At 51.0% G+C, this 26262-nt stretch overlaps 1 protein-coding gene across 6 annotated transcripts in view; it reads right to left on the reverse strand.

Moving 5' to 3' along the window:
* The window catches only part of BRD4 (bromodomain containing 4), a 55769-nt gene extending 34789 nt beyond the window's left edge, over positions 1-20980 (reverse strand). For 3 of the 6 annotated variants that reach the window (XM_015850466.2, XM_015850469.2, XM_015850464.2), the window contains exons 1-4: positions 20790-20980; positions 5211-5305; positions 2363-2479; positions 917-1235 (exon numbers count right to left, since the gene is read on the reverse strand). In XM_015850466.2, the coding sequence (XP_015705952.1) occupies positions 917-1235; positions 2363-2382 (339 nt within the window). In that variant the 5' untranslated portion in view covers positions 2383-2479; positions 5211-5305; positions 20790-20980. Of the gene's footprint in view, positions 1-916; positions 1236-2362; positions 2480-5210; positions 5306-20123; positions 20297-20789 lie in introns of those variants that run through there. The other 3 variants (XM_015850465.2, XM_015850467.2, XM_015850468.2) reach the window with 3 other exon arrangements.
* Positions 20981-26262: the final 5282 nt, after the last annotated feature.

A 26262-nucleotide genomic window follows, 5' to 3' on the forward strand; every position in this document is an offset into this window, starting at 1 on the left:
CTAATGGGGTTGAGTGAAGGCTAAAACCTGAAACGATTGACCCTGAGGTCGTGCACCCCACGCAGCCACACGTGGAGAAGGGAGGAAATGAGATTCGCTTTCAGCCTCTTAAAGGCATCCAGATAATACAAAGGAAGGTGCTGCTATTTTTAGGTTAGAAAGGGAGGACTGGAAATGCTGTTGCTATAGAAGCAAAGCTGTCTATGGGTTTGTGCTGCAAAGAAATCCAACAGCTCAGGTGATGGATTATGAAGAACTGCTCGTCTCCTCTCTGCTCTGCATTGGGGAGGCCCCATCTGCAGCACTGGATCCACCCTGTTCCACCTCGATGCCCAAAGGAAGAACCAGAGCTCCGTAAACATGGAAAAAAAACCAAAGAAATGGAGCCCCCAAAGCTTTAAGAGGGTTCTAAAAGACCCCAAAATGTGAATTGCAGCCCAAAGTATCAGCTACGTGGGGCCACAGCCCAGCTGGAGCTCCTGACCCCATTCCTGGATGGCTGAGGACATCAGTGCTTTTTTGCTGTAAGAAAAGCTGACTTGTGCCACCACTCGTTCAGGGTCATTTTGAATAGGATTTCAATGGACGGAGCCTTGGAACAGAGAGGTTGTGGGGTCTCCTTGTCTGGAGAGCTCCAAACCCAACAGGACATGACTCTACACAATGTAGGGAATTGCTCTGGGGAGTTTGGAGCCCCAGACTCCAACCCCAATGGCTCTGGGACCCCATCACCCTAAAAGCCAAACCATCAGCTGATCCAAACTCCAACCCCAATGGCTCTGGGACCCCGTCACCCTAAAAGCCAAACCATCATCTGAACCTCAGTATCTCCACCCTAAAGACTTCCTTTGTCACAAAGGTGAACACCCCCCCTCTCCCCTTCCTCCCAAAGGGGAGAAACCCCACGTCTACTCACGGGGAGGTTCAGTTTGACAGCATCCACGGGCTGCTGGAAAGGCCACGCAAACTGGTGCTTCCATAGCGTTTTGAGCACCACTTTGAGCAGGTATTGCAGCTGGTTGGTCTGCCGCTTGGGTTTGTTAGGGTTGGAGGTCTCTGGAGGGGGAGGGTTGACGCCGACGGTGCTGCCTTGCTGGGGTTGCGCCTGCGCCTGCGCTGTCGACATCTGGGTGGCTTCCAGGCCGTCACCCATCACTGGCAGATTTCTCAGTCTCGTCCCGGGGCCGCTCTCTGCAGACATGCTATTGATCCCATTGCATTCCTCACCAGACACCCTGCAAGAAGAGATAAAGGGGGATGGGTCAAATCCTTGCTTTGGGTTCAGGGATCGGGCCTTGCTTACAAAGAAGAGTTTGGTTTGGTGAGGTTAAACCAGAGCTCTGCAGCATTTAAGATGCTGCTGCAGTGTGTGAGGGAGCACAGAGACCAAACTGTGCCAGGATTCTGCAGCCTGGGGCAAGAAAAGGGGGTTGTGAGACCCCCATGTGCTGCCTCACCCAGCATTCAGCCCCATAGGGAGCGTTGGTTCTAGCTTTGTTCTCACCTCATCTGCTCAATGTGATCCATTAGGAGCTTTGCTATGGGGCAAAGGAGGCTCAAAGGAGCAAAGCTGTGGGCACAGAGCTTCATATCTGGCCAAAAAAACAAAGGTTTGGTTCATCTGGAAGAGCACAAGGGGCGTTCATCTCAGTTCAGTCCATTGGAGCACTGCAGCTCCCCATAATGTGATGCTAAATCCCTTTTGTTAGCTGAGCTTTGAGCTCCTGCAGCACATCAGAGGAACCACACAGACCCCTATGGCTTTCTATAGCAACTCCAACATCATCCTGAAGGCCAAGAAATCGATAACAACACATTTCTATCAGCTCAGAGCCGTCGTTCCAGGGCTTAACTCAGCCTGTGTACCTTTAGAAGCAATGGGAACCACGTCGTGCCTAAGTGGGTGCCCCCCTGAGTGCACCCCAAAGCTGTGTTGGGTCCCTTATGTTTTCACCCTGAGCAAAGGGAGCACACTGAAGCTTAGCATTAAAGATAACAATGCAGTTTTGTGATAGACCGAGTTGAGTGGAAGCTCTGCTGTTCCAATGACACCTGAGGAAAGCGAGGAAGGCGCCAGCAGTTCTTTGATGCAGCCCTTGGGGTCAAAAAGTGCTTTTTGAGCTGTCTGAGAGCTGATGTTCTCAGCACTGGGATGCCCCACCTGTACTGAGGTGCTGCCTGGCCTCACACATGATATGATTTGGGATGCAGTGTTGATTTTCTCATTGCCAAATCACTTTAATTCTGCTTCTGAGCTGCACTGAGCTGAGGCCTGAGGGCCCTTCCCTATGTAGTTCCCTATGTGACAATGGTGGCCAAGCAAAAGGAATCCTCTGTACTCACTGCAGGGGGGCTACGTTACCTTGTAGGATACATTGCCATACAATTTTGCCCCAGAAAATGATGCAGGGTCAGAAGTTGCTTGGCTTGTCCATCTATCTTCTGTGGCTTCAGGCACAAATGCCTTTAGATAGTGTATCTGATGAAACAAACAAAGCAATTAATCTGAGGCATCAGTAACGAAGGCAGCTCCATGGATTCCAGCCTTTGGCACATGGCAGAGGTTCACCCCAGCTCTGTGTGGAGCAATAGGGCTCTGCAGAACCTTTGGGTCTCTGCAGGTTGAAATGAGGGGTGGCAGCTGCTGCTGGGGGTTCCTCATTCAATCCATCACCTCCAGACCCTGTTCTCCCTTTGTTCCCTATCACAACAGCCCTCCAAGAGCCAAAGGTTGGAGGAAGATGAAGGTTTTCATTCATAAAACAGGTCCTAAATGTTTTCATTCCTTCCTGAGCTCTACAACCCAATGAGGGAGATCCAGAGCTCCTGAAAACACCATTAAGTGAGGTGTAAACTGCAATTGGGTGCTGCATAATGTGTGACTTATTGCTATTGTATGCAATGTATCACTGTAACAGATAGGACATGGAGTTAAGTACAATCTATGCCTACATAGCATGAAATATAGCACTATATAGTCTATAAGATATGAAGGTACAATCCATGGCCATGTAACGTGTAATACAGCAGTGTAATATATAAGATACAGAATAAGGTATAATATATGGCTATATAGTAGTGCTATAATACATAAAGAATAGAATAAGGTTTAATTTATACCTACATAATATGTTATACATAATAATAATAATATACCTGCATAATATAGGTATAATAATACACCTACATAATATGTAATACAGAACTGTAACACATAAACTGCAGATTAAGGTATAATCTATGTTTATGTTATAAGTAATATAGTATTGGAATATAAAATACAGATTAGGGTCTAAGCTGTGCCTATATAATACATAATACAGCACTATAATACTTAATCTAGAGATTAAGGTCTAACCTATGCCTATATAATGAGTAATATAGTACTGTAATATATAAACTATGGAGTAAGGTATTACCTGTGCCTATATAACACGCAATACAGCACTATAAAACATAGATTAAGGGTCAATCTGAGCCTATATAATAGGTGTATATAACACATAAACTGAAAATGAAGGGAGTTTTGTATTCAAACAGGCCAAGGCTGCCCTTAGGAGCTCTATAGAGCTCCATCCAACCTCAGCTATAGAGAAGAAAAGCACATTGGAACCTGATTGAGATTGACAGCAGCTCCTCCCCGTGTTGGTGATGTGATCTGTGTCAGTGGGGAAGAGTAAAGAGGATTCCTTTTCCATCTGACCGATTTAAGCAGCTGCTGAGAGCAGCACTGGAGCTTCAACATGGTTTGGTGATGGCACTGAGCTGAGTGAGGCAATGATGGGGTAAGTAGGAAGGGATGGGATCCAGAGGGATGTGGATAGGACGGAGCAGTGAGGTCACACGAAGCTAAACAGGAGGACATGAGGGTGCTTAGAGGTTGGAGCACCTCTGTTGTGTAGATAGGATGAGCTGGAGGTGAAGACTGCAGGGAGACCCCAGTGACCTTCCAGGACCTCAGGGGATCTATGGAGCCCCATCCCTGGAGGTGCCCGAGGTTGTGACTGGGGCCTTGAGGTGGTTGGGGGGCACCCAGCCCACAGCAGGGGTCAGCCTGGGGGGGGCTTTGGGGTCCTTCCAACCCAGCCATGCTGTGATCCCATCATTCTGCTCTAAACAGAGCAGGAAGAGTTTCATTTCTTCTGTTCTACGTGATGAGGGCTGCCCCTTGTTTTAAAACCACAGCGGACAGAACACCCTTCCTTAAGCCTTTCACCTCTCCTAAAGGACCTGCAGGGACATCTGTTCCTAGGCTCAACTTGCTCTAAGTCTCGAAGGCCAAAGGTAGCACTGAACTGAGATCTGAGGCTCAAACATCCACAGCCCTCAGGCTCTTTGTGCTCTGGTTCCTGCACACTCTGTGCTGCAACCCCTGCTGCAGAGCTCCCAGGCTGCCCAGCAAAGCTTCATCCCACCTGAAAGAGCAGAACCAGCCAACAACATCCACAGCATCACATCCATGTACCCCCCACCTTCCCCTCTGTTTTACTTCTTTGCTGCTGCAAAGGCTCCAAGGTCAGTGTGTGTGTGTGGTTAAAGCAAAGGGCTTTCCCACAGGAGATTGCATGAAGCCAATCAGACCTCGTGCCTGCATTACGTCCTGCAGGGAACATTCCTCCCCTTTCAAGCCTGCCAAAGAATTCAGGTGTCGGTGCCAACGAGGGACTTTTAAAGCTGAAGTCACACAATAACAATAGTTGGGATCTGGGGGAGTTTTCTAGTTGTTCCCAAGCACTTTGTGGCAGCTTTGGGAGGAGTGAGAGGCACTGAAAGGATGTACAGCAGAATGCATGAGCCATGGGGAGCAAGTGACTTCCAGCTCAGCCTGTGGTTTAAAACACCCATAAACAGGCCCCAATTAGTGGCCAGTCCCAAATTACAGCCCCACAACATGGAGCTTCCCACCGTGCTGCCATCAGCTCCCTCTGCACGAAGGGCTGAAGCTGTGTGTGATGTTATGGGGATGATAAAGCCAGACCCAGCGTCAGCGTGGCTCCCCATCTGCTCAGCCAACCGAGTGCTTGAGGGCAGAGGGCCAAGAGCACAGCTTAGAGAGCACTAATCCCAGCGCTCCCACTGCCCTCTGTGTCACCTCTTCTCCTCTCCGTGCCCCAAAAGAGGCATTTCTGACCCCAAACACAGGGAACAGGCCTCACCTTGCCCCCCAGGCAACACGCATTCAGTTGCATAGAGAACCTGCAGGGCTTTACCTTAAATCCTTCGACCCTTTGAGGTGTCGGGTGCTGCTCCTTCACCAGCCGAGCCCTCCCACCTCCATTTTCGAGGCTACCGCTGGAAGAAAGATCTGCAAGGAAAAGAAACAGGGTTTTACTTCATTATTACACCCCATTAAACAGCTCTCATTTCAGTGCATCTTCCCTTTGACTTTTGTTCTCCTTATTCTTGATATAAAAGAAGAGAGTGGGATAAACTGCTCTCCCCATAGACACGCACAGCTCAGTTCCTGTAGAGGGAAGGGAAGACCTTCATTTCAATACAGGAGTGATGCACCCCATAAGTGAGCTCAGCACAACCCCAAGGCAAAGGGAAGAGCCCAGCTCAACTCCTATGGAGCAGAGGCACTAATTACCACCAGGCACTAATTGCTGTTTTAGTGCTGGGTTTTAAGGTTATGGTTTTAGGTGTCATTAATACACGCACACAAGGAGGGTGTATGGACTGTCACAACCACACACATCCTTAGCACTGCATTGAGCAGCTCCTTTCCTTAAGTGACCTCAGCACTAACAGCACACGCTCCTGGATCGGCCATAGGGATGTATGGGGCCGTAGGGATGCATGGGGCCATTAGGGATGCACTGGGGCCATAAGGATGCAAAGGGGCCACAGGGATGCATGGGGACACAGGGATGCTCTGGGGCCATAAGGATGTAAAGGGGCCATAGGGATACACGGGGGCCATTAGGGATGCATGGAGCCATAGGGATGCATTGGAGCCATTAGGGATGCATGGGGCCACAGGGATGCAAAGGGGCCATAGGGGTGCTCTGGGGCCATAGGGATGCACCACAGGGATGCACTGGGGCCATAGGGATGCAAAGAGGCCATTAGGGATGTATGGGGCTATAGGGATGCACAGGGATGCATGGGGCCATAGGGATGCTTTGGGGCCACAGGGATGCATGGGACCATTAAGGATGCACTGGGGCCATAGGGATGCACTGGGCCACAGGGATGCATGGGGCCATAGGGATATATATGGGCCACAGGGATGCATGGGGCCATAGGATATATGGGGCCACAGGGATGCATGGGGCCATAGGGATATATGGGGCCACAGGGATGCATGGGGCCATAGGGATATATGGGGCCACAGGGATGCATGGGGCCCATAGGGATGTATGGGGCCCATAGGGATGCACTGGGGCTTCCCTCAGGCTTTCCCTGGCTTCAGCACAACAAGCTGATAATCCAAAGAGTCACAAGAGCTGCTGTTTCCCACACTTGGATTTCATGAGCTCAAGCTGTTGCTGACACAAGAAGCGTCGCTTTACCACGAGGATTTCAAAGCAGGACGGAAGCTGCTGTGCCTGAATCCATATTAAAAGCCTCCCAACTCTCCAAACAGCTCCAGGGTGAAAGGGAGAAGTGTTGACACGTGTTCCAAAGAGAAATGTGCGTGTCAGTGCTATTGGCAGCGCTGATCATGAGACAAAGTCCAAGGCTGTTCATGCAGCTTTGCTTGGCTTTCCATGCACATCTCACCTTCAGAGCAGCCAAAGGGGAATTAATCCCACCCCGGGACCTCAACACCCAAAGGGGATTTAAGATTATGGAAGCACACAGTGGGTTGGGTTGGAAGGGTCCTCAAAGGTTATGGAATCACAGAAGTGTTTGTGTTGGAAGGGTCCTCCAAGATCACAGGATAACATGAATGGGTCAGGTTGGAAGGGTCCTCAAAAGTCACAGAATGAATTGGGTTGGAAGGGTCCTCAAAGGTTATAGAATCATGGAATGGGTTGGGTTGGAAGGGTCCTCAAACACCATGGAGTCACATAATAGGTTGGGTTGGAAGGGTCCTCCAAGATCACAGGATCATGGAACGGGTTGGGTTGGAAGGGTCCTCAAAGGTTATAGAATCACAGAACAGTTTGGGTTGGAAGGGTCCTCAAACATCATGGAGACACGTAACAGGTTGGGTCAGAAGGGTCCTCCAAGATCACACAATCATGGAATGGGTTGGGTTGGAAGGGTCCTCAAAGGTTATAGAACCACAGAACAGTTTGGGTTGGAAAGGTCCTCCAAGATCACAGGATAACAGAATGGGTCAGGTTGGAAGGGTCCTCAAAGGTCATAGAAGGAGTTGGGTTGGAAGGGTCCTCAAAGGTTATAGAATCATGGAATGGGTTTGGTTGGAAGGGTCCTCAAAGGTTATGGAATAACAGAACAGTTTGGGTTGGAAGGGTCCTCCAAGATCACAAAATGGATTGGGTCAGAAGGGTCCTCAAAGATCACAGGATCATGGAATGGGTCAGGTTGGAAGGGTCCTCAAAGGTTATGGAATCACAGAAGAGTTTGGGTTGGAAGGGTCCTCAAAGGTCATAGAATCATGGAATGAGTTGGGTTGGAAGGGTCCTCAAACATCATGGAGTCACATAAAAGGTTGGGTTGGAAGGGTCCTCCAAGATCACAGAATGGATTGGGTCAGAAGGATCCTCAAAGATCACAGGATCATGGAATGGGTCAGGTTGGAAGGGTCCTCAAAGGTTATAGAACCACAGAGCAGTTTGGGTTGGAAGGGTCCTCAAACACCATGGAGTCACATAACAGGTTGGGTCGGAAGGGTCCTCAAAGATCACACGATCATGGAATGGGTTGGGTTGGAAGGGTCCTCAAAGGTCATAGAATGGATTGGGTCAGAAGGGTCCTCCAAGATCACACCATCATGGAATGGGTTGGGTTGGAAGGGTCCTCAAAGGTTATGGAATCACAGAAGAGTTTGGGTTGGAAGGGTCCTCAAAGGTCATAGAATCATGGAATGGGTTGGGTTGGAAGGGTCCTCAAACATCATGGAGTCACATAACAAGTTGGGTTGGAAGGGTCCTCCAAGATCACAGAATGGATTGGGTCAGAAGGGTCCTCCAAGATCACACAATCATGGAATGGGTTGGGTTGGAAGGGTCCTCAAAGGTCATAGAATCACAGAGCAGTTTGGGTTGGAAGGGTCCTCAAAGATCACAGGATGAGTCGGGTTGGGAGGGTCCTCAAAGATCACAGAATGAGTCGGGTTGGGAGGGTCCTCAAAGATCACAGAATGAGTCGGGTTGGAAGGGTCCTCAAAGATCACAGGATGAGTCGGGTTGGAAGGGTCCTCAAAGATCACAGAATGAGTCGGGTTGGGAGGGTCCTCAATGATCACAGCTCCATGGGATCACGGTGTGGTTGGAAGGGACCTTCCAGCACAAGGAGATGATGCTTTGGGCCAGCAGCGTCTGCTGGCACTGCATGGGGACACGGGCTGCCCGTGCTCTGTGCGCTGCCTCACATTCCCCTTTTAGCAAGTAGAAAGGTGAGGCTGCCTCTATAGAAACCCACAAACACCAAACAGGGAACAGGAGGATCCGACTTCAATTGGAGTCGTTGCCATCCAGCACAACCATTCATCACCATTTTGGGCTATGGAGCAATGGGATCTGACTCACAACTTGCCCACCAGCACCCAGCACAACAATGATCCCTGTGTTGGGGTTACAGGCACATAAAGGGCCAACAAAGCAGTGGATAACACAGGAACCAGCACGTTCCATAGGGGAACTGGGAGTTACAGCATCAGGGCTGCTGCTGAGCTGCTCACAGGCCACTAATGAATCCTTTTTAAGCATGTAAATGAACCAGCACGAGGCCGCTCCACTCACTCACACTCACTCCTGCCTTGCAGGCACGTAATGCCACAGATCTGCCCTAAACCAGCTGCAGTCCAGACAACACCAATGTCAGCCCTAAAACCCCACACAGCGTCAGTGCTTGGAGGGTAAACACAGCAATTTGCTGCAGCAGGAACACCTAACAATGCCTCTCTATGAGACTCAGTCGTTCCCATTTGAAAGCAAAGACAATGGCTGGGTACGGCAGCTGTGAAGCTGATTCAAACCTGAAGGTGACCCCAGGGCAAAGGCAGGGGAGAATTCATGGTGTTATAAGGGGATTGTATGGGGGGGCTGGGAGAGCCAAGAGGAGGGGGCAGCCACAGCCGGGTCGAGCAGAGCCAAAAACCCATTGGGAATGCATTGTACAGGTGATGGGAGGAACCTGGTTGGTGGTTGGAGATGTGAAATCATAGAGGCATAGAACACACTGGGTTGGAAAGGTCCTTAAAGATCACAGAACTACAGCATGGTTGGGTTGGAAAGGTCCTTAAAGATCACAGAACCATGGGATGGTTGGAAAGGTCCTTAAAGATCACAGAACCATGGGATGGTTGGGTTGGAAAGGTCCTTAAAGATCACAGAACCATGGCATAGTTGGGTTGGAAAGGTTCTTATAGATCACAGAACCATGGCATGGTTGGAAAGGTCCTTAAAGATCACAGAACTACAGCATAGTTGGGTTGGAAAGGTCCTTAAAGATCACAGAATCATGGCATGGTTGGGTTGGAAAGGTCCTTAAAGATCAAAGAACCATGGGATGGTTGGGTTGGAAAGGTCCTTAAAGATCAAAGAACCATGGCATGGTTGGGAAGGTCCTTAAAGATCACAGAACTACAGCATAGTTGGGTTGGAAAGGTTCTTATAGATCACAGAACTACGGCATGGTTGGGTTGGAAAGGTCCTTAAAGATCACAGAACTACAGCATGGTTGGGTTGGAAAGGTCCTTAAAGATCACAGAACCATGGCATAGTTGGGTTGGAAAGGTCCTTAAAGATCACAGAACCACGGCATGGTTGGGTTGGAAAGGTCCTTAAAGATCACAGAACCATGGCATGGTTGGGTTGGAAAGGTCCTTATAGATCACAGAACCATGGCATGGTTGGGTTGGAAAGGTCCTTAAAGATCACAGAACTACAGCATGGTTGGGTTGGAAAGGTCCTTAAAGATCACAAGAACCATAGCATGGTTGGGTAGGAAGGGTCATTAGGACCACAACCACAGAATTACAGCCACGGTTGGGTTGAAAGGGACCCCAAAACCCCTCAGTCTCAATCCTGCCGTGGGCTGGGTGCCCCCCATCAGCTCAGGCAGCCCCCAGACCCCAATTCATTCCATGCAGGGAGGCTCCGCTGCTGGCACAGCCACAGCCCAGGTGAAGGAACACAGAGCACGTTTCTGCTCCTGCTGCCAAAGAGAGCAAAGCGAGCTGGGCACCGAGCACAGGTCAACACGGCCCAAGAACATCACAGCCATCAATTAGGGTGTTTGGTTAACGAGTAACCCAACCTCAGCTGTCAGCCACAACAGCCTTCATCCCTCAGCAGTAAGGTGTGGGGGGAAGCGTCCTCATAGGCACGCAGGGATCAGGATTACTCAGTGCTCAACCATTCCAGCTCATCCGTACCATGGAGAAAACAGCTCCAGTGGTAACAAACCAACTCGTGTGCCAGCTCTGAGCACCCGAGACGACTCAATGCTGCTCAATTGCACAGCTAAAGCCACGAGCTGCTGGTATTAACTGGCATTAATGGTGCTGAATGCGCTCCAAGCCATCCCCGGGAATCCAGCTGAGGTTCTGCAGGAGTCAGGAATGTCTGCTTGGGCTCACAGCCACCCAAACAGCAATGGCAGGATACCAGGAATACAGCAGTGATGTGGTTTGGGGGGTTGATAAAGCCATAAATTAATGAGTGGGATGAGCAGAGCCACCTCCAGCTCAGTGGTAGAGATGGGGAGGAATGGAGCTGCTGCAGCATGAAACATGTGTTGAGCATCCCTGATACAAACAGGACACACACACTGTGTTACAAACCTGTACCAGGGCTGCATTCAGCCTCTATGAATCCATCTGATTCATCTGGAATATGATGGATTCTATGAATCTGATCCGTCTGGAATCAACAATTTCAATCCTACTCACGCCAAAGCTGCAGAACCGCCACCGTCCCCACCAGAAGCTGAGTGTGTTGGTTCCTACCTGGGGCTGCAAGTTCACCTTCAGTTGGGATTGATGGGGAAAAGCTCCCCCTGTGCTCTTGGAGCTGCTGCTCCTCCAGCACCCGGCTGCAGTCAGAGCACGGGGCTCCAGGAGGTGGGAAGGGCGAGCCAAGGTCAGAGCCGAAGCAGCAGATAAAAAAGAGTCAGGGTGAAAGGAAAACATGTGAAAAATGTGAAAAATGCCGCGTGCTTCGCTGGTTCAATCTGTTCCGAGCAGGAAAACCACGTTCTGTGCAGCGGGGCCGTCACGTCAGAGCTGCTGCTTCCCATGGGCTCAAAGGAGGATGTTCCCTTCATGGCAGGGCAGTGAGAGCTGGAAGTTATTCCTGTGCCCCAGCAGCAACGAGCTGGGATCACTGCGGGGATGAGGTGCTGGTGGTGCAGCTCTACCCTCCTGTACAGCACAGGAATGGAGATATCCCTATGGAAGTGATGGGAGAGCAGCACTGAGGCATCCAGTGGGGTTGGAGAGCAGCACTGAGCCATATAGTGGGGGCTGGAGAGGAGCAACACACTCTGGATATTCACCTTCTGCAGCACTGAACCATCCAGTGGGGGCTGGAGAGGAGCAACACGCTCTTATCCATTCACCTTCTGCAGCACTGAGCCATCCAGGGGGGTTGGAGAGCAGCACTGAGCCACACAGTGGGGGCTGGAGAGCAGTAACACGCTCTATCCATTCACCTTCTGCAGCTCTGAGCCATCCAGTGGGGGCTGGAGAGCAGCACTGAGCCATGCAGTGGGGGCTGGAGAGCAGCACTGAGCCTCATAGTGGGGGCTGGAGAGCAGTAACACGCTCTATCCATTCACCTCCTGCAGCACTGAGCCATCCAGTGGGGTTGTAGAGCAGCACTGAGCCTTATAGTGGGGGCTGGAGAGCAGCAACACACTCTGGATATTCACCTCCTGCAGCACTGAGCCATCCAGTGGGGTTGGAGAATGGCACTGAGCCACATAGTGGGGGCTGGAGAGCAGCAACACGCTCTGGATATTCACCTTCTGCAGCACTGAGCCATCCAGTGGGGTTGGAGAGCAGCACTGAGCCACATAGTGGGAACTGAAGAGCAGCACTGAGCCACATACGGGGGGCTGGAGAGCAGCAACACGCTCTATCCATTCACCTTCTGCAGCACTGAACCATCCAGTGGGGTTGGAGAGCAGCACTGAGCCATATAGTGGGGGCTGGAGAGCAGCACTGAGCCATGCAGTGGGGGCTGGAGAGCAGCAACACACTGTTATCCATTCACCTCCTGCAGCACTGAGCCATCCAGTGGGGCTGGAGAATGGCACTGAACCATATAGTGGGGGTTGGAGAGCAGCAACACGCTCTGGATATTCACCTTCTGCAGCACTGAATCATCCAGTGGGGCTGGAGAATGGCACTGAACCATCCAGTGGGGGCTGGAGAGCAGCACTGAGCCATATAGTGGGGGCTAGAGAATGGCAACATGCTCTGGATATTCACCTTCTGCAGCACTGAGCCATCCAGTGAGGTTGGAGAGCAGCACTGAGCCACACAGTGGGGGCTGGAGAATGGCAACACGCTCTATCCATTCACCTCCTGCAGCACTGAACCATCCAGTGGGGGCTGGAGAGCAGCACTGAGCCACATACGGGGGGCTGGAGAATGGCAACACGCTCTATCCATTCACCTTCTGCAGCACTGAACCATCCAGTGGGGGCTGGAGAGCAGCACTGAGCCATATAGTGGGGGCTGGAGAATGGCAACACACTCTGAATATTCACCTTCTGCAGCACTGAACCATCCAGTGGGGTTGGAGAATGGCACTGAGCCATATAGTGGGGGTTGGAGAGCAGCAACACGCTCTGGATATTCACCTCCTGCTCCTCTGGCTCTGCGAATAGTTGGAATTTCCCCCTCTGAAAGCAGCTCTGCAAACATCCAGCTGGCAACGCAGGCCGTGTTTGTAAATCCACGCATCTCCCAGCAGCGACGGGTTGGGTGGGATGTGAGACGGGCTGCAGGGAGTTCTTCCTTCCAGGATAGTGTTGGATGAGCACAGGATGAAGCAGGACGAGGCATAGAAGCACTTCAGCCCCAAACACAGCCCTGAGCTGCCCCTACTCACCCACATTCATCTGCTTGGGGCTCCCAGAGCTGCTCCCATTGACTTTAAACCCATTAGGGGGCTATAGGGCACACATAGGGGGCTGCTCTGGAAGGACATGTGGGTCTGTGGGGTGAGGAGCTGCAGCAGCAACCCTATGGGCTGCCCACTTTAATGCAGAGGATGATATTAACACACAGTGCTGCTTCCTGACGTCTCAACACGTTGGTTATTTCACCCCCTGTAGTCACTGTTTGGGTGCTCCCAATATGGGGCCCATAAACCCCAAACACAACAGGGACACTTTATGGCCCTCTTATGGTCCTCCCAACATCAATGAGCTGCACAGCACCAGGCACAAGGTTGGATCATAGGAGCACGATGCATGTGAGCTCAACCCATTACAGCTCCTTTATTCCCTTCTTTCCCCTCTTTAAGCAGAAAAACAGCCCATAAAACCACTTGTTCTTCTCCTCCGGATCCAATTCCTTCCAGCTTCCCCCTCCCAATAAGCAAAACTGAGATTTAAGTGCTGTTTTCATCAGCAAACAGGACCCGATCCCGCCTTCACGCCTCCCCTCTTTTGTATCTCAGTTATTAAACATTAAAGCCGGCGCGCTGGCAGACAACAATTAAATTAAGCTGACACGACGCTGTAAAAGGCTGTTTAATTGCACAAGTACCCAGGTTGGTTTGAACATGTAATTACTTCATTATGTGAGCGCAGGTTTAACGTTATATTCAGATTTTCTTTCCAGCGCCGTTCGCTACCGAGGGTGTTTTTATTCAACACAGCTCCCATTCCAACAGCCTGCGGTGAGAAAATGGGTCGGGAAGGTCCTTAAAACCCATAGAATGGGCTGGGAAGGTCCTTAACGATCACAGAATGGGTTGGGAAGGTCCTTAAAGAATCATAGAATGGGTTGGGAATGTCCTTAAAGAACCATAGAATGGGTTGGGAAGGTCCTTAAAGAACCATAGAATGGGTTGGGAAGGTCCTTAAAGAACCATAGAATGGGTTGGGAAGGTCCTCAAAGAAACACAGAATGAGTTGGGAAGGTCCTCAAAGATCATAGAATGGGTTGGGAAGGTCCTTAAAGGTCACAGAATGGGTTGGGAAGGTCCTCAAAACCCATAGAATGGGTTGGGAAGGCCCTTAAAGAACCATAGAATGGGTTGGGAAGGTCCTTAAAGATCACAGAATGGGTTGGGAAGGTCCTTAAAGAATCATAGAATGGGTTGGGAATGTCCTTAAAGATCACAGAATGGGTTGGGAAGGTCCTTAAAGAACCATAGAATGGGTTGGGAAGGTCCTTAAAGATCATAGAATGGGTTGGGAAGGTCCTTAAAGAATCATAGAATGGGTTGGGAATGTCCTTAAAGATCACAGCATGGGTTGGGAAGGTCCTCAAAGATCATAGAATGGGTTGGGAAGGTCCTCAAAACCCATAGAACGGGTTGGGAAGGTCCTTAAAGAACCATAGAATGGGTTGGGAAGGTCCTTAAAGATCACAGAGTGGGTTGGGAAGATCCTTAAAGGTCACAGNAGAATGGGTTGGGAAGGTCCTTAAAGATCACAGAGTGGGTTGGGAAGATCCTTAAAGGTCACAGCATGAGTTGGGAAGGTCCTTAAAGATCACAGAATGGGTTGGGAAGGTCCTTAAAGGTCACAGAATGGGTTGGGAAGGTCCTTAAAGATCACAGAATGGGTTGGGAAGGTCCTCAAAGGTCACAGAACTATAGAATGGGTTGGATAGGTCCTTCAAGACGGTAAATGCATGGAGCAATAAGTGGGTTGGGTTGGAAAGGTCCTCGAAGATCAGAGAACCATTGAATGAGTGGGGTTGGGAAGGTCCTCAAAGATCATAGAACCATTGAATGAGTGGGGTTGGGAAGGTCCTTAATGATCACAGAACCAGTGAATGAGTGAGGTTGGGAAGGTCCTTAAAGATCACAGAACCACAGAATGGGTTGAGTTCAAAAGGTTCTAAAAGATCACAGAACGGGTTGTTGGAAAGGTCCTTAAAGTTCACGGAATGGGTTGGAAAAGACCTTAAAGACCATAAATGCATGAAGTGATAGAATGGGTTGGGTTGGAAGGGTCCTTGAAGATCACAGAACCATGGAGTGGGTTGGAAGGGTCCTCAAGGGTCATAGAATGATGGAATGGGTTGGAAGGTCCTCAAAGGTCATAGAATGATGGAGTGTGTTGGGTTGGAAGGGTCCTCGAAGGTCATAGAATAATGGAATGGGTTGGAAGGGTCCTCGAAGATCACTGATCCATGGAATGGGTTGGGTTGGAAGGGTCCTCAAAGGTCATAGAATGATGGAATGGGTTGGAAGGGTCCTCAAGGGTCATAGAATGATGAAGTGTGTTGGGTTGGAAGGGTCCTCGAAGGTCATAGATCCATGGAATGGGTTGGAAGGGTCCTCAAAGGTCATAGAATGATGGAATGGGTTGGGTTGGAAGGGTCCTCAAAGATCATAGAATAATGGAATGGGTTGGAAGGGTCCTCAAAGATCATAGATCCATGGAATGGGTTGGGTTGGAAGGGTCCTCAAGAGTCATAGAATGATGGAATGGATTGGAAGGTCCTCGAAGGTCATAGATCCATGGAATGGGTTGGGTTGGAAGGTCCTCGAAGGTCATAGAATGATGGAATGGGTTGGAAGGGTCCTCAATGGTCATAGAATGATGGAATGGGTTGGGTTGGAAGGGTCCTCAAAGGTCATAGAATGATGGAATGGGTTGGAAGGGTCCTCCAAGATCATTGATCCATGGAATGGGTTGGGTTGGAAGGTCCTCGAAGGTCATAGAATGATGGAATAGGTTGGAAGTGTCCTCAAGGGTCATAGAATGATGGAATGGGTTGGAAGGGATTCAAAGGCCAAAGGATTACAGAACCTAGAATGGGTTGGAAGGGTCCTTAAAAGTCAAAGAACCACAGAATGGGTTGGGTTGAATGGATCCTTAAAGATCACAGAACCATGGGATCAGAGAATGACTGAGTTACAAGGACCCCAAACATCCCCCAGCCCCACCATGGGCTGCACAACCCCCACATGCTCAGCCTGAATTCCCCCTTCAATCCAACCTATATTTCCTCTCTTCAGCTTCAAACCATTCCCCCCATCATCCTATTATAATTCCTGCCATTACAGGGGCAGACAGGGATAAGAAAAGGGGGAATTGCTTTCCACCCCCCTCCTCTGTGAACAACACTTGGATGCCACCCGACGTGTTGATTTATCTCTTCGGTGACTTCACACGCGAAGCAAAACCACAACGGAACCAAACATTCCATCGGTGCAAAGGAGGAACCACGTGAGCGGAGCATGAGAGAGCTCCAAGCCAACAACGCTCCGGATATAGGAGGAAGAAAGTGAATTGTAGCCAGTACGGAGGAAGAAAAGCAACAAGGAAGGCGGTTATTGGGGGTCTGTTGTACCCAATGTGTTCATTTACCAGCAATAAAGCAAAGCAAAGAGCTCCTCATGATGAAGGTTTCACTTCTTTCTGCATGTAGAGGAGCAGGAAAAGCTGGAGATTCCCAATAGGATCCTGTGCAGGAAGGCAGGTATTAACGTCCCCAATCCCAAACACAGCTCCCTATATCCAGGAAGGAGATGGAAGAGTTTCAGCTTCAGATACAGGAGCTGGTCTGTATCTCCCTGGATCCGAATCATCCTGTTCTGATGGAGCCTGAGCTCATTATGGGGTTAATTAGAAGCTGAGCGCATCCTAAAGCAACAACCCCCCCCTCTTCCTTGTAGGGGGGACACAGAGCTGATATTAACGTCCCATATCCCAAACACAGCTCCCTATATCTGGGAAGGAGATGGAAGAGTTTCAGCTTCAGATACAGGAGCTGGTCTGTATCTCCCTGGATCCGAATCATCCGGTTCTGATGGAGCCTGAGCTCATTATGGGGTTAATTAGAAGCTGAGAGCATCCTAAAGCAACAACCCCCCCCCCTATTCCTTGTGGGGGGGACACAGAGCTGAAATAAGGCCGTGGTTTGTGGTGCTGCTGTCTCCAATGCTTTGTGATGGGAGCTGACAGCAGCACTTCGGCTGCTGAGCCCACACAACCCAACATCGGGTCCTTTTTTGTCCCCATTAAATCCCAACAGCATCGTGGTCTCCATCTCTATTATCCATATGGGCCTCTTCAAGCCCATGGTGGGGAAGTTGTGGCCATTAAAGCATCATTTTATGACAACAATAGCAAGAAATAACCCCAAACATGGGGAACTCCTCCTCCCCCAGCAGCAAAGCTTCACCCTGAACCCTTAAAAGCACAAAATGCTCCCGAACAGCCCCAAAAACACCTGGAAAACGATGCAACGAGGAGTTAACGAAGCAAGAAAAGCACAGGGCAGGTCTGCTGCCTTGCAAACACGGCCTTGCATGTGATGCATGCATAGGATTGGTGCTAACGAAGCTCTGCTAACGAAGCTCTGCTAACGAGGCTCTGCTAACTGCCCGACCCCTCCCTTTAAAGCTTATCATCAGATAACACAGCAACAACAGTTACTCAGCCTCAAATGTAATTAACGCAGCCTGGGTGCAAAACAAACCAGGATAGTCCCATATCTCAATGCTGAAGGGTTGGGGATGGGGGGGATGGGGGCTGCCCTTAAAGCACAGCCCCCCATTCCCTGCCCATCATATGGGGCTGTTTTATATCACCATGACTTCAAATAGGGTTGGGGGCTGCCTTGCAAACACAGCCCCCCATTCACTGCCCATCATATGGGGCTGTGTTATATCGCCATGACTTCAAATAGGGTTGGGGGCTGCCCTTCCAACACAGCCCCCATTACCTGCCCATCTTATGGGGCTGTTTTATATCACCATGTCTTCAAATAGGGTTTGGGGGGGATGGGGGCTGCCCTTAAAGCACAGCCCCCCATTCACAGCCCATCATATGGGGCTGTGTTATATCGCCATGTCTTCAAATAGGGTTTGGGGGGGATGGGGGCTGTCCTTCCAGCATAGCCCCCCATTCCCTGCCCATAATATGGGGCTGTTTTATATCACCATGTCTTCAAATAGCCCCATAGAACACGACTCACATCAATGCTCAGTGCCTTGGGATGGGGAAGGAGAGTAGATTGAGGGCTGAACTTAAAGCTTAAAGCCTTTGGGATCCCATTGGTTCTATTAGAGCTTTGGGTATGGCAACATCCCTTAAGCAAAGGATACGTTTGACGACCCCAAAACCACAACAAACAACCCCAAAAATCACTGAAAGGAACACATAGAACTCAATGGAACAGCTTCAGGTGAGCCATCACACACACCATAGGGCCAACAGAGCCATTAGCATCCCATTCCACCCCATTAACGCCATATTAAAGGCTATAACCCACCAGCAGTTCTGCCTTAAGCCAATGTCAGAGCATTTAATGCAGCACAAAATCAATGGGGCAGCATTTGGGGGGTGGAAAACCCCATGGAAAAGCATTTAGGGGATGGGATGGGGGGGGAAAAACCCCATGGAAAAGGGATATCCAGCTGATTTTAAGGGTTTTTGGGGTAGGTGGGGGGTTAGGGAGATGTTGGGGGGGGGGGTGTTGGGTTTAGAATGGGGAGAGATACTGGGTGGGGATGTGGGCTGATGAATTGGGGGGGGAAGGGGGTGGGATGGGGGGGATCTCAAGGGGAGGGGGGATATCAGAAGGGGGAATGTGGGGGGGGATTTCAGAGGGGGGAAATAGGGGGCTATAGGGGCAGATAGGACAGCGTTGGTTGGATATGGGGCTATAGGGCCAACATTGGTTGGATATAGGGCTATAGGGGCAGACAGGACAACGCTGGTTGGATATGGGGCTATAGGGCCAACGCTGGGTGGATATGGGGCTATAGGGCCCAACATTGGTTGGATATGGGGCTATAGGACAGCGTTGGCTGGATATGGGGCTATAGGGGCTACGCTGGTTGAATATGGGGCTATAGGGGCTACGCTGGTTGAATATGGGGCTATAGGGGCAACGCTGGTTGGATATGGGGCTATAGGGGTTATAGGGCCAACGCTGGTCGGATATGGGGCTATAGGGCCAACACTGGTTGGATATGGGGCTATAGGGCCAACATTGGTTGGATATGGGGCTATAGGGGCTATAGGACAGCGTTGGTTGGATATGGAGCTATAGGAGCTATAGGGGCAATGTTGGTTGGATATGGAGCTATAGGAGCTATAGGGCCAACGCTGGTTGGATACGGGGCTATAGGGGCTATAGGACAGCGTTGGCTGGATATGGGGCTATAGGGGCTATAGGATCTATAGGACCAACACTGGTTGGATATGGGGCTATAGGGGCTAATAGGGCCAACGCTGGTCGGATATGGGGCTATAGGGCCAACGCTGGTTGGATATGGGGCTATAGGGGCTATAGGACAGCGTTGGTTGGATATGGGGCTATAGGGGCTATAGGAGCTATAGGACCAACACTGGTTGGATATGGGGCTATAGGGGCTATAGGGCCAACGCTGATCAGATATGGGGCTATAGGGGCAACGCTGGTTGGATATGGGGCTATACGGGCTATAGGAGCTATAGGGCCAACATTGGTTGGATATGGGGATATACGAGCTATAGGGGCTATAGGGCCAACGTTGGTCGGATATGGGGCTATAGGGGCTATAGGGCCAACACTGGTTGGATATGGGGCTATAGGGGCTAATAGGGCCAACATAGGTTGGATATGGGGCTGTAGAGCCAACGCTGGTCGGATATAGGATGGGATGGGGCTGGGGGGGGCAGCTCTACCCTTCTCTTCCCACCCCATAACCTCCACCCCCCCCCACTCCCCCCGTATCCCCCCACACGGCGGCGGGTCCCGCTGCCCCCACAGGCGGCACCCAACGGTCTCCCAGCGGCCTTAAGGGCACCGGGCCCGCCCCCGAGGCCTCCCCCCACCGGCTCCGGCTGGAGCCACTCACCGGCACCGCGGAAGGGGACGGAGGGAGCGGGCAGCGAGACAACGGCGGTAATGACGGGCCTATGTCGGGCCAATGATGGACTATGGACGGGCCGTGACGGGCCGTGGAGGCCTCGCCCGCCGCCGCTTCCTCCCGAGGCCCGCGGACAAAATGGCGGCGGCCGGAAGTGCCCCGCGCTCCGCCCCGCACTTTGCGCACCGCCCCGCAGCCCCAAGGGCCGCCGTACGCAAAGTGCGTAACGCCAGGCAGCGCTCAGCGCTTCACCTTCCTACAGCGCTACGCAAACGGCGCAGCGGGGGTTACGCAGTTTGCGGAAGGTTCGGGACTAGGCCCGGCCCCGCCCGGAGCTCCGTTACGTTGGGAGCGTAACGGGGCCCGCCCCGAAGCCGCCTTAATTCTTTACGCAATTTACGTAGAGGCGTGAAACAAACACGGCGCGTGACCCCCCCGCTACGCCAACAGCGCAGCCCCTCGTTACGCCGTTAGCGTAACGCGCCCCGACCTCCGCCCCGCACTTTGCGTAGCGCCGCGTTACGCAATGCGGGCTACGCCAGCGGGGCGACGTAAACGCGGATGTGAATAGCGTAACCCCCCCCCCTTATATACACACACACCCAACCCTAGGCCGTCGCCGCGCCCTCTCGCCGTATATAGGCCCCAACTCACCTCAGGTGCCCGGAGGCGCCTCCACGGGCCCGGCTGAGCCTCGTTCCCTCTCACCGGGACCCGGGGGGCGTCGAGGAGCGATCGGGGAGGAGGAGGAGGGGGCGGGGGAAGCGGCTCCGAGGGGCAGCGGGTCCGGGGCTGCGGCGCCGCACTGACCTCACCGCGCTCAGCGACGTCACGGCGCCGCCGGGCCACGCCCACTTTGGGTTAAGCCACGCCCACTCCGAGCTCAAGCCACGCCCACTTTGTCGCAAAGCTCCGCCCACTTTGGGGGGTAAGCCCCGCCCCCTCGTGGTGACGTCACAATGGGTGGGGAAAAGTGGGCGGGGCGAAGCGGGAAAGGGCGTTCCCGCGCGCGGGGAATGGGGGCGGGAAATATGGGGGGGGGAATGGAGGAGGAAAGTGGGGTCGGTTGTGATTGAATGGGGGGATGAATGGGGTTGTGTGTAGGAGGGTTGGGGTGTGATGTAAAGGGAGAGTCCAGCTCGTTCACTCCCGTCGTGAGGGATGAGGGGAGAGGGAAAGCTGCCAGGGGGCCGCCATTACGCTGAGCTCTCGCGAGAGTTCGCGAGAAAACGCGCGCGGGAGCAACACAGGCGGCCGCCATTTTCTTCAATGAGAGGAGGCGCTGATCTCGCGAGATTTGCCGGAGAGAAGTGGGGGGGCTGCGTTCTCGCGAGATTTTTTTTGTGGGGAGGTGGAGGGGGGTGTTCTCGCGAGAGTTCGTGGAGAGAGGCGCCATTTTCTTCCCTGTCAGGAGGAGGCGCTGAGGAGCGGGTGTGAAGGCCGCGATGAAATTCAATGGATCCGACTATAAAACGGACCCAAAAGAGACAAAATTGAGGAGAAAAGACGGCATAGAATCGCTGTCTGCCGTCATTTAGGCCGATTCGGTGCGAGGAGTGAAGATTTCCCCCTTCCTCAGGTAGAAGGAGGCACTGATGCGTGAGGTGGATTCACCACAGGTTGAAGCTGTATCTGGTAACAGCACATAGAAGATATTCGGCCTATGTGGCAATATGGGCCTTTGGAAGAGGCACTGAGAGGATATTTGAGGTGAAAACCCCCCAAATAGGCTAAAATAGCTTATTTTAGGTTATTTTAGCTTATTTTTACCCCATTTCTGAGGGGTATATAGAGGATATTTAGGGCCTTTTGTGCCCTAAATCATTAAAGCCTGATGTGCTTTAATGGAGTGCTACGTCCAGGTATGGGCCCTCAGTACAAGAAAGACAGTGAGCTGTTGGAAAGGATCCATAGGAGGGCATATAGAGGATATTTAGGGGGGGGTTCACCTCAAATAAGCTCAAATAGCACCATTCCTGAGGGGGAACCATGGCCTGATGTGCTTTAATGGAGTGCTATGTCCATGTATGGAGCCCTTAATAGAAGAAAGACGGTGAGCTGTTGAGCTTGTTGTAAAGGATCCATAGGAGGGTAATATAGAGGATATTAGGGGGGTTTTCACCACTCAAAATAAGGCTCAAATAAGCACCATTTCTGAGGGGGAAACCACGGCCCTGATGAGCTTTAATGGAGTGCTACGTCCAGGTATGGGCCCTCAGTACAAGACAGACTGTGAGCTGTTGGAAAGGATCCAATAGGGAAGGGTAATATAGAGAGGATATTTTGGTGGGGTTTTCACCTCAAATAAGCTCAAATAGCACAATTTTCGAGGGGCAAACACAACGGACCTGAAATGTGCTTTAATGGAGTGTCTAGATATGGAGCCCTCAGTACAAGACGATGAGCTGTTGTAAGGATCCATAGGAGGGCATATAGAGGATATTTAGGGGGGTTTTCGCCTCAAATAAGCTCAAATAGCCCTCACTCTTCGTGAAGGGGCAACCGACGGCCCTGAATGAGCTTTCAATGGAGTGCTACACGTCCCAGCGCTATGGAGCCCCTCAGTAACACAGAAAGACACCGTGAGCATCTTCTGTTTGAAAGGCCACCACTAGAGGGAGGGGCACCACTCCCACTAGGTAGGATATCTCCTAGATGGGTGGGAATTGTCACCGTAGACCCACTCAAGTTAAATCAGTCACTCACTCTCGCATGGGGGTATATCCACAGCCTTGATGTGCGTTGTCAACTGGAGTGTAGATACCTCCGGATGGGGCTCTTCAGTACAAGAGGGAGAGACCAGCTCGCTTGTAAGAGGATACATAGGAGGGCATATAGAAAGGATATCTGTAGGGGGGTTTTTCACCTAAAAATAAGCTAAAAAACAGCACCAAATTCCTGAGGGGCAAACCACAGCCTGATGTGCTTTTAAACGGAGTGCTGTGTGCCACGATGGAGCCCTTAGTAGAAAGAAAGAACGGTGAGCTGTCTGTAAGCGATCCATAGGAGGGCATATAGAGGATATTTAGGGGGGGGTTCACTCAAAAATAAGAATTCAAATAGCAACCATTCTAAAGAGGGGGACCCACTCCATGGCCTGCATGTCGCTTTAATGGAGTGTCTAGATATGGAGCCCTCAGTACAAGAAAGACAGCTGTTGTAAGGATCCATAGGAGGGCATATAGAGGATATTTAGGGGGGTTTTCGCCTCAAATAAGCTCAAATAGCACCATTCCTGAGGGGGAACCAACAGCCTGATGAGAAAATTCAATGCCTGGAGTCGCTGTGTCCAACGTATGGAGCCTTAAGTAGAAGAAAGACTCGGTGAGCTGTTGTATAGGATCCATAGGAGGGCATTATAAAGGATATTTATGGGGGTTTTCGCCTCTCAAATAAGCTCAAATAGCAACCAATTCCCGAGGGGGAAACCATGGCCTGATGAGCTTCAGTGGTGTGCTATGTCCAGGTATGGAGCCCTCAGTACAAGAAAGACGATGAGCTGTTGGAAAGGATCCATAGGAGGGCATGTGAGATATTTAGGGGGGTTTCACCTCAAATAAGCTAAAATAGCACCATTCCTGAGGGGGAACCACAGCCTGATGTGCTTTAATGGAGTGTCTAGATATGGAGCCCTCAGTACAAGAAAGACAGCTGTTGTAAGGTCCAATAGGGAAGTGGCATAATAGAGATATTCCTAGGGGGGTTTTTCGCCTAAATAAGCTCAAATAGCACCATTCCTGAGCCGGGCACCCACCAGCCTGATGAGCTTCAATGGAGTGCTGTGTCACGTATGGAGCCCTTAGTAGAAGAAAGACGGTGAGTCTGTTGTAGAGGATCCATAGGAGGGTATACATAGAGGCATATTTAGGGGGTTTTCAAACCTCCAAATGAAGCTAAAAATAGCAACCAATTCCCTGAGCGGGAACCATGGCCTGATGTTGCTTTAAATGGAGTGTCTATAGATATGGAGCCCCCTCAAGTACAAAGACGATTGAGCTTGTTGTAAGGCGAATCCCATAGGAGGGGCATATCAAGTAGATATTAAGGTGAGGGGTGGTCACTCACCTCCAATAAGCTCTGAAATTTATTGCACCCATATTAATCTGAGGAGGTACTTTGTATCTTATGCCTGGTTTAGCTTTAATGGTTAGTGGCTGTGTCCACGTATTTGGAGCACGCTTCGAGATAGAAGAAAGAACGGTGAAGCCTTGTTGTATAGTAGGATTTCCAGTGGAGGAGGATATACACTACAGGATATATTGTCACCGGCGGTGGTTTCCTCGACGCGCCTCCCATCAAGAGCATCTCAATGGCTAATGAAGTGAGCATGCGGCGGGCCGCTCCACATAGGCCATGTTCAAGCTCTGTGAGATTCGCTCGATGTTACTCAACACTAACGAGCATCTATAGTTATTAAAATGAGGCTATAAAATAAAGATAGAAGAGGAAAATCGTCTAGCTTAGGCCGTCACGTAGCTGGCCCGCAAATCAGTTCTAGCAACCCCTCCCATCGACTGCCCTAGTTGGCACAAAACGCACCACGACCATAGGGAGGGCCATAGAGATTAAGCACACCAATATTCATAGAGTGGGCTGATTATTACACTCATAACTAATCGGCTACATAGCCCAATAATCAGAGCTCAGAGAACAGAGGACAACAGCCAAGATAAGCTGAGCTTCAGTGGTGTGCTGACTCCCACCCCCAAGCAGACAACCCGTATAGAAACGCCAGCCCTACAAGACGATCCGCACCGTTGCTAGTCCTCGCCGAGCTGGAGTTTGGACCGCTCGCTTTGAGGACAGCGGAACGGTGGTTTTCAATTGCACTAAAGGCACATCCATCAGGGGAGAGGGCAAAGCTTGGCACAGTATAAAAGGTTATGGGGAGAGAAACCTGATATTTGGGGGTGACAGGAGGGGAAAGTCTGGCTGGGCTTTTCCCGAGACAAGATTCTTGAATCGAGATGTTAATGAGGCGTACAAATATGGCGAAGGTGTTTTTGGATGGGGTTTGGGATGAGCTCTTGACGTCTCATAATGCCGTGCTATTGCGGTGAGCATGGAATGTGTTTTGGGATGGAGCTTTGGCAGTTCATCTTTGTTATAAACCTCTATATGACCTGGGAGGTCTAAATTGGGATGGGGTTGGGACGGAGGCTTTTTGGAGGTTCGTTAACTCCTCTGGCTAGTGACCATGGAGGTGTGTTTTTGCGGGAATGAGGCTGGGATTGGCAGCTTTGTGGTTTCCCATTTCTGTTGTAACTCCTCTATGGTGACACGGAGGTCTTTGGGGATCGCGGGTTGGGATGGGCTTTTGCAGTTCATACTCCTCTATTGGTGACACGAGAGGTTGTTTTGTGGATGGGGAGTTAACGGGATGAGAGCTTCTGGCAGTTCCCTTCTGTGTCCTAACTCCTCTATCGTAGTTGACCTGGCAGATGTGTTGGATGGGGTTGTGTGTGGAGCTTTGAGGTTTCGTACCTCCTCTTGTAGTGACATGGAGGTGTTTGTTGAGGATGGGTTTGGGATGGAGCTTTGCGGTTCCTTCTGTTCTATAACTCATTCTGTGGTTGACATACGAGGTATTTTGGGAATGGGTTGAGATGGAGCTTTGTGATTCCCTTCCATCTAACTCGATCCATTTCTCATCCACCACGCGGATCTTGGAAGGCAATGAGGACAACTCCCTCCCGCCGGCCTAGTCCGGCTCACAGCTCGGGCAAGGCTCCTTATGGTTCCTGGACGAGGCGCAGCCAAAGAGCTGACGGTGCCCTTTGAGAAGCATGTCCATCCCTTTTAGTATCCCCAAATCCACTGCGGCTGATATACTTGGGGTTATCAAGTGGCTGCAAAGCGCCGCACCCACGGAGCTCCACTTGCGGTGTCCGTGGGGTCGAGGACTTCCACGTGGGGCAGCAGCTGGTTATGAGGAGCAATGTGTGCTTTGCTTGGAGCACAGATGAGGTCATTGGCTTCGGTTCGTGCTGGCTGTGAAGTGGGAGCAATGTGAGGTGGTGGTCTCGTGTGTTGTGAATGGGTGCTGTGGATGTGTCGAGGAGCACGTAGTATTAAACATAGAGATCTCAGCTTTCGGGGGTCGTACCTGGGGTTTGGGGGGGGAGAT

This window comes from Coturnix japonica, unplaced genomic scaffold (assembly GCF_001577835.2).
Source record: "Coturnix japonica isolate 7356 unplaced genomic scaffold, Coturnix japonica 2.1 chrUnrandom461, whole genome shotgun sequence".
In the NCBI taxonomy this organism is placed as follows: Eukaryota; Metazoa; Chordata; class Aves; order Galliformes; family Phasianidae; genus Coturnix; species Coturnix japonica.